This window comes from Eublepharis macularius, chromosome 9 (genome assembly GCF_028583425.1).
Source record: "Eublepharis macularius isolate TG4126 chromosome 9, MPM_Emac_v1.0, whole genome shotgun sequence".
Classification (NCBI taxonomy): domain Eukaryota; kingdom Metazoa; phylum Chordata; class Lepidosauria; order Squamata; family Eublepharidae; genus Eublepharis; species Eublepharis macularius.
Genome location: NC_072798.1, coordinates 64,720,398 through 64,735,489, shown reverse-complemented (window position 1 = coordinate 64,735,489; position 15,092 = coordinate 64,720,398). Strand labels below are relative to the sequence as shown.

At 39.8% G+C, this 15,092-nt stretch overlaps 1 protein-coding gene across 4 annotated transcripts in view; it reads right to left on the bottom strand.

Moving 5' to 3' along the window:
- The window catches only part of GRIP1 (glutamate receptor interacting protein 1), a 319,786-nt gene that overhangs the window by 18,030 nt on the left and 286,664 nt on the right, over positions 1 to 15,092 (bottom strand). For all 4 annotated transcript variants that reach the window (XM_054988325.1, XM_054988327.1, XM_054988326.1 and 1 more), the window contains exons 14-16: positions 12,490 to 12,559; positions 12,055 to 12,200; positions 2,334 to 2,478 (exon numbers count right to left, since the gene is read on the bottom strand). In XM_054988325.1, the coding sequence (XP_054844300.1) occupies positions 2,334 to 2,478; positions 12,055 to 12,200; positions 12,490 to 12,559 (361 nt within the window). The remainder of the gene's footprint in view (positions 1 to 2,333; positions 2,479 to 12,054; positions 12,201 to 12,489; positions 12,560 to 15,092) is intronic.

Sequence of the window (15,092 nt, the reverse complement as noted above, 5' to 3'; positions counted from 1 at the left end):
TAAGAAAAGACCAAAGCAGAAGAAATACAACAAGTGCAATATTTCAGGGGAAAATAAAGCAACTAACCAAGAATTCCTCCCCAGGGCCGAAAGTAACAAGCAGAGCCCATGCAACCTTCCATCCAAATCAGTAGATAAAAAGATTGGGCTGCTTGCCCAACTTGGAAACCAGATCTATATAGGTCCCATTACTGCCTCTCACCCCAGGTCTATCACCTCCATGCCAAACGTTGAATTTTATGAGGTTGGAGATTGTATAAAGCTACTTCTTTCTCAGCCCTGACATAGATGGCCCATGCCCACCTGATGTCATCAGATCTTGGAAACTAAGCAGAGTTGGCCCAAGTTAGTACTTGAATAGGAGACCACCAAGGAAGTCCAAGGTCACTAAGCAGAGGCAGGCAACAGCAAATCACCTCTGAAGTCTCTTACCTTGGAAACCCTATAGGGTTGCCATAAGTTGCCCGCAACTTGTCAGCACTTTTCACCACCACTCCTTTCCCCACCTTCTCGCAGCACCCACCCATCACTGCTGCTGCAGTTTCTCTTTTGTTTATTTGGAATTATCTCAAAAGTTCAGAAAACTAATCCTATAATATCAACATTCTATGTTGATATTATAAACTGTTATAATGGAATCTTTTGAAGGCACTCAATGGATTTATTTACATATTATACAACATAGGCCTTCAAGCCCTCCGATTCCAGCAACCATCCTAATGACAACACAGCTTCTTCCTCCCAGACACCACCAGCAGGCAGAGCCGCCTCTCATCCAAACATTAACTGTTCCTTAACTGGAAGGGTTCTTTGTAACTGTTTACCACACTAATATACCCAAAAATGCAATAGTCTTTAGTTATGGCTGACAGTCTTCAAGAATGGAAAATTTGCAAAAGAACTCACCCAAGATACCTTAGCTTATATTTAACTAGCAATAGAGCCCGTTTTTTTTTTTTTTAAAAAAAGGGCCCTAGAAAACAGAGCACAGGAACACTGGGCTTCTCGCCATGGAGGCATCCTCCAGAGGGACGGGACGACTCACCTGGGCTTTCTGCCATGGTGGTGCCCTCTGGAGGGACAGGCTGGCTTGCCTGGGCTTCCTGGTGTGGCACTGCCCTCCGGAGGCAGCATTGGTGACAACTCAGTTTTTATCCTGGTGCTCCTACACAGGCGCATCAGGATAAAAACTGAGTCATTGCCAATACGGCTTGCCTTTTATATAGAAAGATGCTCAGTGGTTACAATAAATACTTGGCAACTTCTAAAAATGTAAACTAGATGTGTGTTAATCCTTGTTAAGATTCCCATGTGTTGCATTAACTGTAGGATAATCTTCAGCTGTGCAGGAACTAATTAATGGATGAAAGAAAATGTTGTTTAGGAGATCAGTCCCTTTGGGGAACTCTGCAAGTTTATATGAATCACGACAACAAAACCAAATGAAACATGGACCCTCTGTACCTCCCTGCATTTGGCCACTTCAATTTTCTAAAGGAAAACCTGGGCATTTTTAGGAAGCAGAACACATGTTTTAATATGGAACATTTTAAAATGATTTTAAGGTTGTTATCCACCCTGTGCTCGCTTGCGGGGAGGGCGGAATACAAATATGATATAAATAAATAAATAAACAAGCACGACAATGAGCCTCAGACAGCTCTGCTTTGCTCTATCTGAACTTCTCCTCTCCTTCCACCACAGGTCTTTCCAGTTTCTTCTGAGCCCACCCATCCATATCAAATAGCTTTTCTCCTTGAAGTAAATGGAGTTATGACTGCGACTGCTCTTAAAAATGTGCCAGAATGGATTGGTAGATTGCTAAGAGAATTTTAATATCATAATGCTGCCACAGTAAAACTGATTACATGGAATTTATTTTAGAAAACAAACATAGATCACGAGAAAGATTTATCGGCAACCACCCTTTGTCACATGCTTGTGTGGTAAAATATAACCGATATACAGATGGATAGCAATGTGCACATGCTCAAAATAATGCACAGATTACTAATTTCCTTACACAAGCAAAAATATATATTTTTTAAAAAAACGTTAATACAGCAATCACCTATCTGAGTGCGGCTAAAGCTTAGTTTCGATAGGTGATTTATGATGACAATAACCTTTGCAAAATTATACTGTAGGTTTAACAACAGCATAGCATATACCAGCAAGAAAAAGACTGAAGTTCATTAAATGTTTTCTTTTTGATAAATTGTGGGAAATGAATAGATTGCTAGGGAAGAATTATTACATATGACTGAATGAATTGTTACATGTGAATAAACGCAGAAAATAGCTGCACTATGAATGCCTTTATTTCAATTTACCTTTCAGCGAGTCCTCCTTTAGTAAGACTGGAGATGATAATGGGATCAAAGGGCTCTTCAGTGCCAGAAATAGTGATCCCAAGAGGTCCTCCATACCGCTTGAGCTCAACAGTATAAATAATTGCTCCTGAGCTCTCTTGTTCATCTGCAATACATGCCAAGAGGATGCAATTGGTTTCTTATGAAAGAAGGAATGAAAAAAATAATACATTCAGACTCATGATCAGAAACAAGAGAGCACATTCTCAAATTGTTACACTTCAGATACATAACTCAGCTTTCTCCTGTTTAAAAGCCTACACTTGACCTCACTAGCAACAATGGAAAATTTCTTTCCTGTTTGCTGAAGTGGAACCAGGACAAGATCTACTTTTTGTAGGACATTGCACTATTGTAGTCCTTTATTCTCCTCAGTTTTCTTGTGTGGACATGATAATCAATGAGGTAAATGTGCAATAACACTATATCCAACAATATGTGGATTCCCAGTGAGGATTTAAATCCAGAAATGGGTTTTGATATTATATTATTTATTTATTTAGAATATTTCTATGCTGCCTCTTTAGAGTACTTCTTGAGACAGATTACAATTAAAAAACACAATATTAAAACACAAGCCATTGAAACACAGTTTGATGTGTTTTCCTACACAGATGCCACTTCAAGACAAAATTGTAGCAGCTTGGCACTGGTGTCAGGGCTTCAGTCCAGTCCAACCCATCTGATGACGGCTAACTTACGTTCTTGATATGGTTTTGTGGTCATAATCGTTATCTATCAAACTCCAGTGTTCACGAAGTACTGATATTCACACCTGTGTTGTTTATAGGCTAGTCTCTATACTTTTCCACGTTTTCACTGAATGCAGGCAGTACAAATAAACAGGCCATTCTGCCATGGTTGACTGAACTAAGTGGTTTATATACTGTGGTATTGCTCACTTTGGCTTCCTAGTACTGAAACCCTCTCAGGAGACTAAAAAGTGCTAGACTTAGAGAAGTTAGAATGCTTTCAAGCAGTCATTCAGAAATGGGCTTCATCTGACACTCTCCGGGACTAAGGGCAGTAGCCAACCTTACTCACTAGATGGGGCTGCCATATTTCCAGGTGAAACTTCAAGAAATGAATTAAAAACATATCTCCTCGTAACCTCCCAAAATGTTTATAGCTCTGTGGCAAAGTCCTTGTATCTGTGCAGTTTAGTGTCTATGAATACGTAGCCTCAGAAACATGTTAAATAATAGCAGTTATTTTGAAGTTCAGCTTTTCCTATTCCTAAAGAACATTTTTCTTAAAAATTCATCTAAATGGATAGTATGCACCAGCAGCATTTGAAGTGGTTCAGTCTGTTTTACTGCCTCAGCATTTTACCACCTTATTTCTGCTTCATTCTCTTGCAGATAAAACATAGCCTGACTCTGAGTTTGACGGGGGTCTTGAAGGGGATTAGTTATGCTGAGAGAAAGAAAGTTAAGCTGAGAGTACTTTCTGCCCTGAATGATGCCAGAATTGTAAACAATTTATTAATTGTTAACTATGGTAGAGTGTTTTTTGTTTGTGTTGTTTTTTACTGCGCAAATCACCATAAGCATAGAAGACCTGGCACATAAATTTTCTAAATAAATAGAGCATGTACACTTCCCTTTTTCTTAAAGCTTTTTTTCCTTTCCTTTAAAGAGGTGGAAAGGGAGAAACACAATGATCTAGTCCTGAAAACGAAGGGGAGAAACTACTGCCGCCTGTTATCATTATAGCTAATTCTCTACATAGTCCCATTTGTGGATACTTAAATCCTGAGATCAGGACCATGGACAGACAAAGACATATTTTTCTATAAACCTGAGAAAAGCACCAGATTTGCATAAAAATCTGAATTAGAAAACTCTCCAAAATGTTAGAAACAGCATCTGTAGCTTTAAGAAACTAATGTCCTCAGTGGCTATTGCTAGGCAGCCGCCCACAACCATATGGCCATCTTTTAAGAGTTTTTTTTCACTAAAAGGTGGGGAGAGAGGCAATGCTCTTTTCGGGACTGTTTTGGCCTTTGATAGAGGACTCATCTGGGCCAGGCCTGGCAGCAACCAGTGGACAAGTGCTGCCATGCAACTTACATTAGTCACTCAGGCCCACCTGCTTGCTACTGTTCAACAGCAGCCATCCCATAATAAACAGTATTGTGTAGCCGTTACCATTTCAGATTAGGATCTGAAAGACCCAGGTTGGAATCCCCACTCTGCCGCAGAAGCTCATTGGGTGACTTTGGCCCAGTCACACACTCTCAGCCTAACCTAATAATAATAGCAATGTAATAATAATGTTCAATTTATATACCAGCCTTCAGGATAACAACAACCACTCAGAGCAGTTTACAAAGTGTGTTATTATTATGCTCACAGCAAAGAAGAATCAATAAAGGAAGAAGAGATGGAGAAATATTTACTGGAGATGCCAATCAAACAATTTACCATAGAGCACAGAATTATCTTAAATCAAGCAATAATGATATAAGAGATAAATTCTGCAATCCAAACTTTGAAGACTGCAAAAGCTCGAGGTCCAGACAGATTCACAGCTGCTTATTACAAATCCTTTGAGGATATATTGGTTATACCTCTGCAAAAAGTGATGAACGAGATGCAAACTAAGAAGATCTTACCTCTGACATGGCAAGAAGCAATTATAACTTTGATACATAAAGAGGGGAATGATCCATTAATACCGCAATCATACGGCCTATTTCTTTGTTGACTGTGGATTACAAGATATTTACAATAATAATGGATCAAAGATTGAAAAGATGCATCTCAGAGGTAATACATGAAGACCAAACAGGATTTGTCCCGAAGAGATATACGAAAGATAATATCAAATACCTTCTTAGTGCAATTAAATATTCAAGACGAAAAGGTGAAAAAACTGCGTTTATGTTTGTTGATGCTGAAAAAGCATTTGACAGCTTTTCTTGGGAGTTTCTTATGAAAACGCTGCTAGGAATGAATTGTGGGAATTAGTTTTTGAATTGGCTTCAAAGTATTTATACCAAACAGCAAGCGGTTCATTTATGAAGAAGATGAAATAACAAAAGGAACACGTCAAGGATGTTCAATTTCACCACTATTGTTTATCATTGAGCTTGAAGTTTTAGCAGTGAGAATCGGACAAGATATTAAATTAAATTTCTTATTTCAAATTATTCCAATTTACATTGAACAAAAGATTCTCAATAGATGGCAGAAAACAATAAATGACTTTATATGGAAAGGAATAAAACTAAGGATAATATTTAAAGTATTGCAAGATGACAAAAATCGAGGACTGGCTGTACTGAACATCAAATTGTATCATCAAGCAACGGCATTAGTTTGGATAACAGATTGGATTTTGAATCCAAGCAACAGATACATTGAATTGGAAACAGCGAGTGCTAAAGAAGGGATCCATAATTATTTATGGATAAAGAAATCATGCAAATCTATTCATAAGCAAGATGGGACTCACACTGTAAGGGATGGCCTGCTTAAAATATGGTTTCAGCAGAAATAGATTGAGCCCACCAATTTCCCCATTGATGTCGCCAACTAATGCCTACTATGATGCAGTAGTTAGGAACAGAATTGATCAACCTAGCTATGAATCATTGATAGACAAAGAAGGAAACATAAAAACCTGGCAAGAAATCCAGGCCCATGGCAAAAACATTCCTTGGTTGACTTATCACCAAATAGTATCAAGATTGAAAGATCAAATTCTCAAAGGTGGCAAGCTGAGAGAAAAAATACAATATGAACTATTAATATCTGGAGACTTGTCGCATCTTTGGGGGAAGATTTACAAATTACTGCCATACCATACCAAAATTGGTATTAAATGTTCTTTAGATGGTACATTACTCCCAAAGACGTTGCAAGGATTAGTAAGGGTTACAGTGGACATTGTTGGAAATGTCAGAATATGGATGCAACATTTTACCATATGTGGTGGACTTGTCAGGAAACAAGAAAATACTGGATAAAAATACACGAAGAGATGCAAAAGATCCTCAAACTCAGATCTGAATTAAATCCGAAAAGTATGCTTTTAAATATTTTACCAACTAATGTGAGAAATGAACAAGGAGCCCTCTTCCATTATATGGTGACGGCAGCGAGAGTTTTATTTGCAGATAGATGGAAAAACAATGCCTGTCCTGGTCTCTCAGAGTGGAGAGAAAAGATTTGTGAATATGTTTCAGCGGCCAAACTGACTACTTACTTACAAAATAGACCAATAACTGAGTTTTGGAAAAAGTGGAAGGATTTCTTCGATTACTTAGGCTAAACTAATTGACACAGAAGTTTAGACAGAGAACGGGAGGGAGAGAGAAGGAGAAATGTTACATAGTTAGGTTTAAGGAAACTTGAATGTATTGCTTGTTCTACTCCCAAAGCTATTATACCTATATTGTTTGTATGCTTATTGGTTGTATAAGATTGCATAACTTTTAATTTAATGTCTAATTTAGAATCTGTATAACTTTTATATTAAGCATTTACTTTACTTCAATTTCTTTGCTTTAATAAAATTCTTAAAAAAAACAATCAGCCTGTGAGGTCGGTGGGGCTGAGAGAGCTCTGAAAGAGCTGTGACCGTCCCAGGGTCACTCAGCTGATTTCAAGCAGAGGAGTGGGGAAACAAACCCAGTTCTCCAGATTAGAGTCCTGCAGCTCTTAACCACTACACCAAACTAGCTCTTAACCTACTTCACAGAGTTCTTGATAGCTGCCCTTGCTTTTTTCTAATCAAAAAGCTTCTTTAAATGGAATGTCAAAATGTTTTTTAAAATCTTTAAAATTCCTGGTTAGGGCAAACTACTGCTCTAAGTAGGACATTGCATGCATTGATTGCATTCTAGTTAAAGATTGTGACTATTTTTAAAGACAAGACAAACAGCATATCAGAGATACCAAGACCTAATTTAGCCTATGGATTTTCTGCAAGCTATCAGGAATATAACAGGACTAGCAACAAAACCTGTTGTTGGGAAAAATACAATGGGCTCTAGAAAGGGGAGGGTGGGCAGGCGGGCATTGCCACCTCCTCTGCAACTGATCTCAGCCAGGTGGAGGCGGGAGGGGGCAGGCATTGCCTCCTGCTCTGCACCTGATCCTGGCCGGGTGAAAGGGAGGGCATGCATTGCTGCATGCTCCACACTTGATCCCGGCCGGGATAAGGGGGGTGGGCATTGCCGCCTACTCTGTGCCTGATCCTGGCCAGGTGAAGGGGGTGGGCATTGCTTCCCGGCTCTGTGCCTTATCCCAGCTGGGTGAAGTGGGGAGGGCATTGCCAGCTCTCCGTGCCTGATTTTGGTGGGAGCAGACATTGTCACCTGCTTCACTCCTGATCCTGGCCTGGTGAAGGGGAGAGCGGGTATTGCCTCCTGTGCTGCGCCTGATTGCGGCCAGATGAAGGTGAAGGGCAGGCATTGCCACCTGCTCCACACCTGATCCCAGCCAGGTGAAAGAGACAGCGTACATTGCCGCCTGCTCCATACCTGATCCCAGCCATGTTAAGGGGGGGTGGGCATTGCTGCCTGCCCTGCGCTTGATCCTGGCCAGGTGAAGGCGAGGGGTGGGCACTGCCAGCTGCTCTGTGCATGATCCTGGCTGGGTGAAAGTGGGGTGGGCATTGCCTTTTGCTCCCCACCTGATCCCAGCCAGGTGAAGGGAGGCAGGCATTGCCACCTTCTCCATGCCTGATCTAGGCCAGGTGAAGGGGGGCAGGCATTGCCACCTGCTCCTTGCCTGATCCCAGCTGGGTGAAGTTGAGGGGTGGGCATTGCCACCTTCTCTGCTCCTGATTCCAGCTGGTTGAAGGTGGGAGGTGGGTATTGCCACCTGCTCTGCTCCTGATCCCAGCTGGTTGAAGGTGGGAGGTGGGTATTGCCACCTGCTCCACTCCTGATCCTGGCTGGATGAAAGAAGGCAGGCACTGCCTCCTGCTCTGCACCTGATCCTGGCTTGGGCTTCCTGCTGCAGTGCGCTCTCTGGAAGGACAAGCTGCCTCTCCCGGGCTTCCCTCTGCAGCAGCACCCTCTGGAGGTGCACCAGGATAGGAAAGAAGTTGTCTGAAACATGGTTTGCCTTTTATATAGTAGGATGATGGAAACAACTGTAAAGAATAAATGAACAGAGGTACAGAAGGTTTTTTGGGTTTTAAACCAAGACAGCTTGCCATAGCATGTGGCTATGTCTGCATAACTGGCTAACTTTTCACCACTCCCAAAGCCTTTTGCACTGTGAAGTAGCACTTGGCCTCCATGCTCCAAACTGTTTTTGCATGTCAGGTTTCAATGACATCATCAGCAGGTAAGTACAGTGGTGCAGGAATGTCATGCCCCTGCTCCCGTCTCCATTATCCTTTCATTCATTTTCCTTTTGCTAGCATGAAACAAGGATTAACTGTGTTTTAAAGATTTTTTTTTTAAATATATTTTTATGGGCTAGTAAGTCAAGTTTTTTAATTCAATACAAACTGTACAGAAATGTTCATTGATGATGACTAATCTGTCTTTGTACCCAGATTTAAATAGGATCATTTTCTAAGTTCACATAATAGATGGATTACATCTTGTAGATCATAATAATTATGTAGTGATTCACTCAGTAGATAAAATAAATGTTTTTAATCTATGTAACATAGTCATTTAATAGTAGAATTAAAAGCAAGTAATTATTAGCTGCTGTAATTCACATTAAAAGATACATTGTCAGGCTGAGTGACTACAAGAAGGCTACATCTTCCGCTACTGCACAAACACAGGTTTCAATAGGTTGTAATAGTAATTGAACTGGAAACAAATGAATAACCATTAATGGTTATGCATACTCTCTATTGACGGTTATGAATTTTCAGACTGAAAACGATTCTACTGATTATATGGAAAGCACAGCTTTTTCATGGATTCTTTTACTTGGCAACAGCACTATAACTTTGGGGAATCTTAATCAGGAAATAAATACCATTACGAATTTTTGTTGGGGCCTATCTATGGAAATGGCATCATTTATCTTCCCAACAACATTGACAAGCCACTTGTTCACACAAATGCTCTTCTTAAGCTTATGTCTGAAAGCTTCATTATTGTTATACTTTCTAATAAGAAGATGTAAACGAGAATAAAAATCATGCAGATCATTCTTTAGCAAGGTAAGAATATGAAGTATGGAAATGTAGCTATGGCTAGAGACAGATCATAGCTGCAAACACACAGCTGTTTTGGTCTTCCTGGTTTTGGCTCCCGAACTGGAGCGGTCTTTTTCAATGCATCCCACTACACTGTCATCCAATCATGCGCTTTTCAGCCTTTTCCCATCTTTGCTGCAGATCACAGTTAAAGTGAGTTTGTATAACATGCTGATGGGAAAGTGTGGATTTTCAAACCTTCCACCCACATTGGTACCATTTCACAACTGTCATGCCCTCGTGGGAGCTAATCTCCTCCTGCACCATCATGGGGGTTTTTGCAGGCAATTTCTCTCTACATAAAGACAAGTGTCCTGACTGACTCATCAACACCAAGCCCAAACCCCTGGACCTAGAAACATGAAATTTGGGGGAAACATTCCTTTCATGATGTAAACACCCACTAAGAAGGGATTTTAAAAAATTTGCCCCTTAAGGGCGGAGGGTGTTTTCCCACAGGGATACAGTTTCCCTGAGTGCCCAGCAGACTGTTGCCTGCTTGCACCACCGCCCACTGCCAGCTTGGCCACTCTTCCCTGACTGGGTCAGCCTTTCAAGATCATTTGCATATGCACACTAATTGGGGCTCACAACATTCCAAACCTCATCCCCCGCCCCCCGAGACAGTTGGAACACAGAGGTCATTGCGTATGCGGCCTGATTGGTCTTTACTCCCCACATCCTAAACAGTATGCAGTTGCTATTGGGAGTCATTGAATGTGACTTGAGGTAAAATGCCCCTCCCAGTCTTCCCCTAAAAGCTCACTAGGGTTGCCAATCTCCCTGTGGGCCTGGCTTTCCTGTGTGGCTGGCAGGTTCCTGCCTGCTTGCACCCCCCCCTCTCTGATTGGTCATCTGTGGAACTCTTGTGTTCTGAGGTAAAAAATCAGGTAAAAGAAACTGCAGACAGTTGAAGAAAGATGGTACAAGACTCCTGAATAGGGATTTTATATAAAAGTCAGTATGGCAACTGAGTTTTTAAACATTCATGGGGAGATGGTGCATGACCTTTCTAGGGGCCATTTTGATGCGAACCTCTCACATGAACCTGCCGAAGTGCCCACCACACCACCCCTCCCTCAGTCCAACTCCACCTCACACCTCTCGCAGCCATCACCTCTTACTGCCCCCAAGAAGCCTCCTGGCAGACATCATGCAAGATACACTGATGCTAAAAGGAGGAAGCAACTTAGAGATACAGCAAAGAAATATGCACATCGTTTGACGTGAAAGAGGACTGCTTCTCACATGGGCAGTTCTACGTGGCCTGCTCCAGAGTGAGCTCACCCAGCAGCCTGGTGATCCTAGCATCTGAGGGGAAAACCACCAATGTGGTCTGCAAAGAGGTCCTTCAGTAGAAAAAAAAAGGTTGTATATATTTTTCACTTTACTTATTGCACTACAATCTTTTCCTTTTAAAATCTCTTCAATAAATGTTACATTTCGAAATTCACTTCATCAGTTTTTGGCATCAACACGCGTCACTTTATTCAAACACCTTTGTGAAGCTCGGGGTATTATGCTATTATACTACAAAACCAACTAAAAAAACCCCACAAACCAAAACATGTTACAATCACGTAAGTATTATCACTGGATTTAAAGTAGTTAAATACCGTAGCGAGTATGGATATCAAGCTAGTATTTTTTACATTAGTAGTTGCTATATTGCCATAGAATGTATGTGGAGGAGGGAGGGATGAACAAGGGAAGTGTGGTGGAAAGTCCCCTGTACATTCTCCATTACTACTGCAAATGCCTCTGTATTCACAGTATCAATTAATGTACAATGGAGAATTGTTGTCACATAGAAGCAGCCCATGGGTGCAATAGGCAGGATTTTATGGCTTTGATAGTGATATAAAGAACAAGTTTGTTTGAATTAATGTGGTGTCTTTTAAAACAGTTGACCCAAAATTATTTCAGAAATTCTTGGTGTAATTTTTCTACCTGTAATTCAGAACGGACTCTGAAGTAACTAGTGTGATATAGTGGTCAGAATGATGAACTATAATCCGTTCAAATCCCCACTCTGCCATGGGAGTTTGCTGGATGACCCTGGGCCACTCACTCTTTCTCAGCCTACTCTATCTCACAGGGTTCTCGTTGTGAGGATAAAAAGGAGGAAGGGAGAGATAATGTGAGCCATTTTGGGTTCTCTGTTGGGAAGAAAAATGGCACATATATATCTAAATGAATAAATACAAGATTAAAGTGCAAGTTAAACAAGGAGGACTTGTGCCATTTCTCCATCAAGGACAGCCCTTAGATCTCCCAGTATCTATTTTGTAGATGCATTCACCTTGGAAGTTAAGTCTTAGAGTTCAAAAATATTCAGGCTGTACTAAAACATACTGGTTACCTTAATTTACACATTCAAAGCAATATCTGATACATATACACTTTAATATTAAAATATGTAATTATTATAAATTGTATACCAAGCCTCAGAGGCATTTTGGAGTATATAAAATGTTTTAAAGTAGCTCACTATGAATACCAGAGTTATCTTCATCTTTCCGGATTTTTAGTTTTACAAGTTCCTCGCAGTGCTGCAGGATCTGAACAGCATCTTCCATGGAACAGTTGTCCAGTCGAATATTGTCTATGGCAAGCAGTTTATCACCCAGTTCTAATGTTCCAGTCCTGTTAAAAAAATGGAATACATTATGTGATTAATTATTTGAATGTGCTGTCTCAAGTGCTATTAATGCAAATGCACCCATTAAGATTTTTTAATGATTTAATTAAAGAAAAAAAGCAATGATTTTGTTTTGGATCTTGAAGGAGGCGAGATTAAAAGCATCCAGTAGATTGGTTTCATTTAATTTAGACATATTACAGAAAACTGTTCCAAGTTGTGGATCTATTTAAAGTCTCTGGAGTATAAGAGCAACCAACACAGTAACTTTTTTGCCACCTTGAAAATGCCTACCTGTGTGCCACACTTCCCTTCTTAATATCAGAAATCACAAGAGGGTCTCCTGGTTTTCGACTGGATGGAGCTGAAGTATACAAAACACACATATACTGCAGTTTTAAATTTAAAATAAATGTCTCTTAGTATGCACAGCATATGCTAACAAGCAGTTATATTTTTATGTAAAATGCTTATAAATGACTTTTTCTATCAAGCAGATAATCCCATAAGAACATAAGTAGAGCCTGTTGGATCAGAGCAGAGGTTCATCTAGTCCAGCACAGATGTGCCTCTCACAATGGCCAAACAGTTGTCCTGGAGGATCCTGGTAATTAAATACAGGGGCCGTGTGCAACTTCGTATGTGCTGCCTCAGGGAAAATTGCTTTTACATTATGATTTTATGTGAAATGTTGAAAGGTATAAATTCTGGTTACTCTGAACTGTGGTACTGTCATCTTCCATGGAGGCAACAATTCATACAAAGCAATATGCAGAGTCACCAAATGATACTATGATTTTATGATAGCAAAACCATATGACCTTCATTTTTATGCTTAACCTTGTAGACAGAGACTAGAAACATCGTACTTGTGCAAAGGTCCACTAAAATTCAATTCCATATCATATGAAGCACCGAGCTCATGAAATACATGAGTTACTTTCTTCACATGAGATGTAATGTGGAATATATATCTAGTTGTATGAAATTATTAGTTTCATATTTCATTATCACGTACATCTTTTTGGACATCTTTCAATGCCTTTTTCAAAATATTGAATCAAGATAAAGTAGCTGTGTTATAAAGATTGGTTTTAAAAAGATATATACCATATTACTCTGCTTAAAATCAATAGAGATGGGAAAGAAATTATAATTCCTTACTTCTCTTAAAGACAGTGCTCCTTAGTAATTAGTTAAAGCTGATCTGTTTAAATGTAATGGTTCTATATATAGCATATTTAGTATTATATCTGGTTCAAATGGCTTTAGTTGTAACAAACCCAGTCATGAGTATTTATTTTATTTATTTAAAATTATTGTATGGCTTCTTTGCTTTGTGTGGGGTCTCCAAGGAATATTAAAACAAGCTTTGAAAAATGCGTATTATATGAACAATTAAAAAGTAAAAACTAACACAGAAAAAGGAAGGCGTGTCAGAGAAGGAACGCCAAATGAAACAGATAAGTCATCACAAAACAGGTAAGTTTTGTATGCAAAACAAGGTTATAGTTCTTAATGAGGTACACTGACACAAAACTAACATTCCTGTTATATTCCTCAATAATATACCAATAACTTAATCCTAATACCTTCTAAAATAAATGCGTTAACTACAACTCAAAATATAATGTAACAATCTAGAATTCATACCAATAAACCCAGAAATATTTACAAGCAAAATCTGGCATATGGGTTGGACATCATCAGTTTCTTCAGTGAAATAGGAGCTTACCATTATTTATTTATTTATTTATTTATTTATTTATTTATTTATTTATTTATTTATTTATTTATTTATTTATTTATTTATTTATTTATTTATTTATTTATTTATTTATTTATTTATTTATACCCTGCTATTCTCCCCAATGAGGTCCCAACTCCACTCCTCCATTTTATCTTCCTAACAAATGGCTGAAGACTGTGTGGCTGGCCCAAGGTCACTCAGCACTGGAAAGACTCGTTACTCATATTAATTTTGTATTAGAATACTCGTTGATTTTTGAAGATGTTTATGCACCTTTAAACCATTTTACTGTTTCCTAGAGCTTAACCAATGGTCAATGAAAACAGACCCTCTGTGCTTTCACTGTAGCTAAAAGACTTATATTACAGCATTGGAAAGACAAAATGCCCACCTCCCGTAATTCAGTGGACTGAGGACCTTACAGCTCTATCAGCATTAGAACATATGGCATATAGACAGCAATTGTGTTTGGATTTATTTTTAAATATTTTGAGACCTTTCACAGAAGCCTAAGTGTTTCTGGCACCATGGTTATATTAGTTATGTTGGGGGTAGGGCTGCCAGGTCCCCCTGTCCTCCTGATGGGAGGTGGGGGACCTGGCACCTACCGTCTCTCTTTGGGAAGTGTCATCATCGTGTGGGCTGCGGCAGCCCCTGGGAGCATGCCTGCGATCCGCAGGGGGGCGAACTGGGCTGGATTCAGGCCACTGCGGAATGCAGGAGCGCTCCCATGCTTCACAGCAGCCCAATCTGGGCCTGGATCGGGCCCGAATCGGGCCACTGTGGCATGTGGAAGTGCTCCCACTCTCTGCAACAGCCCATAGAGAGCAACTTAAAATGTGGGCTGTTAAAAATGGCTATGTCAGAAACTGTTAAAACTGAGAAACCAGCAATGAAAACACTAAGCCCACACAAGTGATTTTGTTATGGAACTCACATAAAATCTTCTTCTGGTGTTGACTCATTTGCTCGCTCTCTTCTTCCATGTCCTAGATATGAGCCTAATTATGACTACATTTCTTCTGGATTCTACAACTATGACTTCAACAAGAAACTTTAGAAATTTACTGAACATGTGAAGCTTCTGTACCCCATCAGACAATTTTGGTTGCATCCCTCTCCCACCCTAATTGCATCTTCTCTCTCC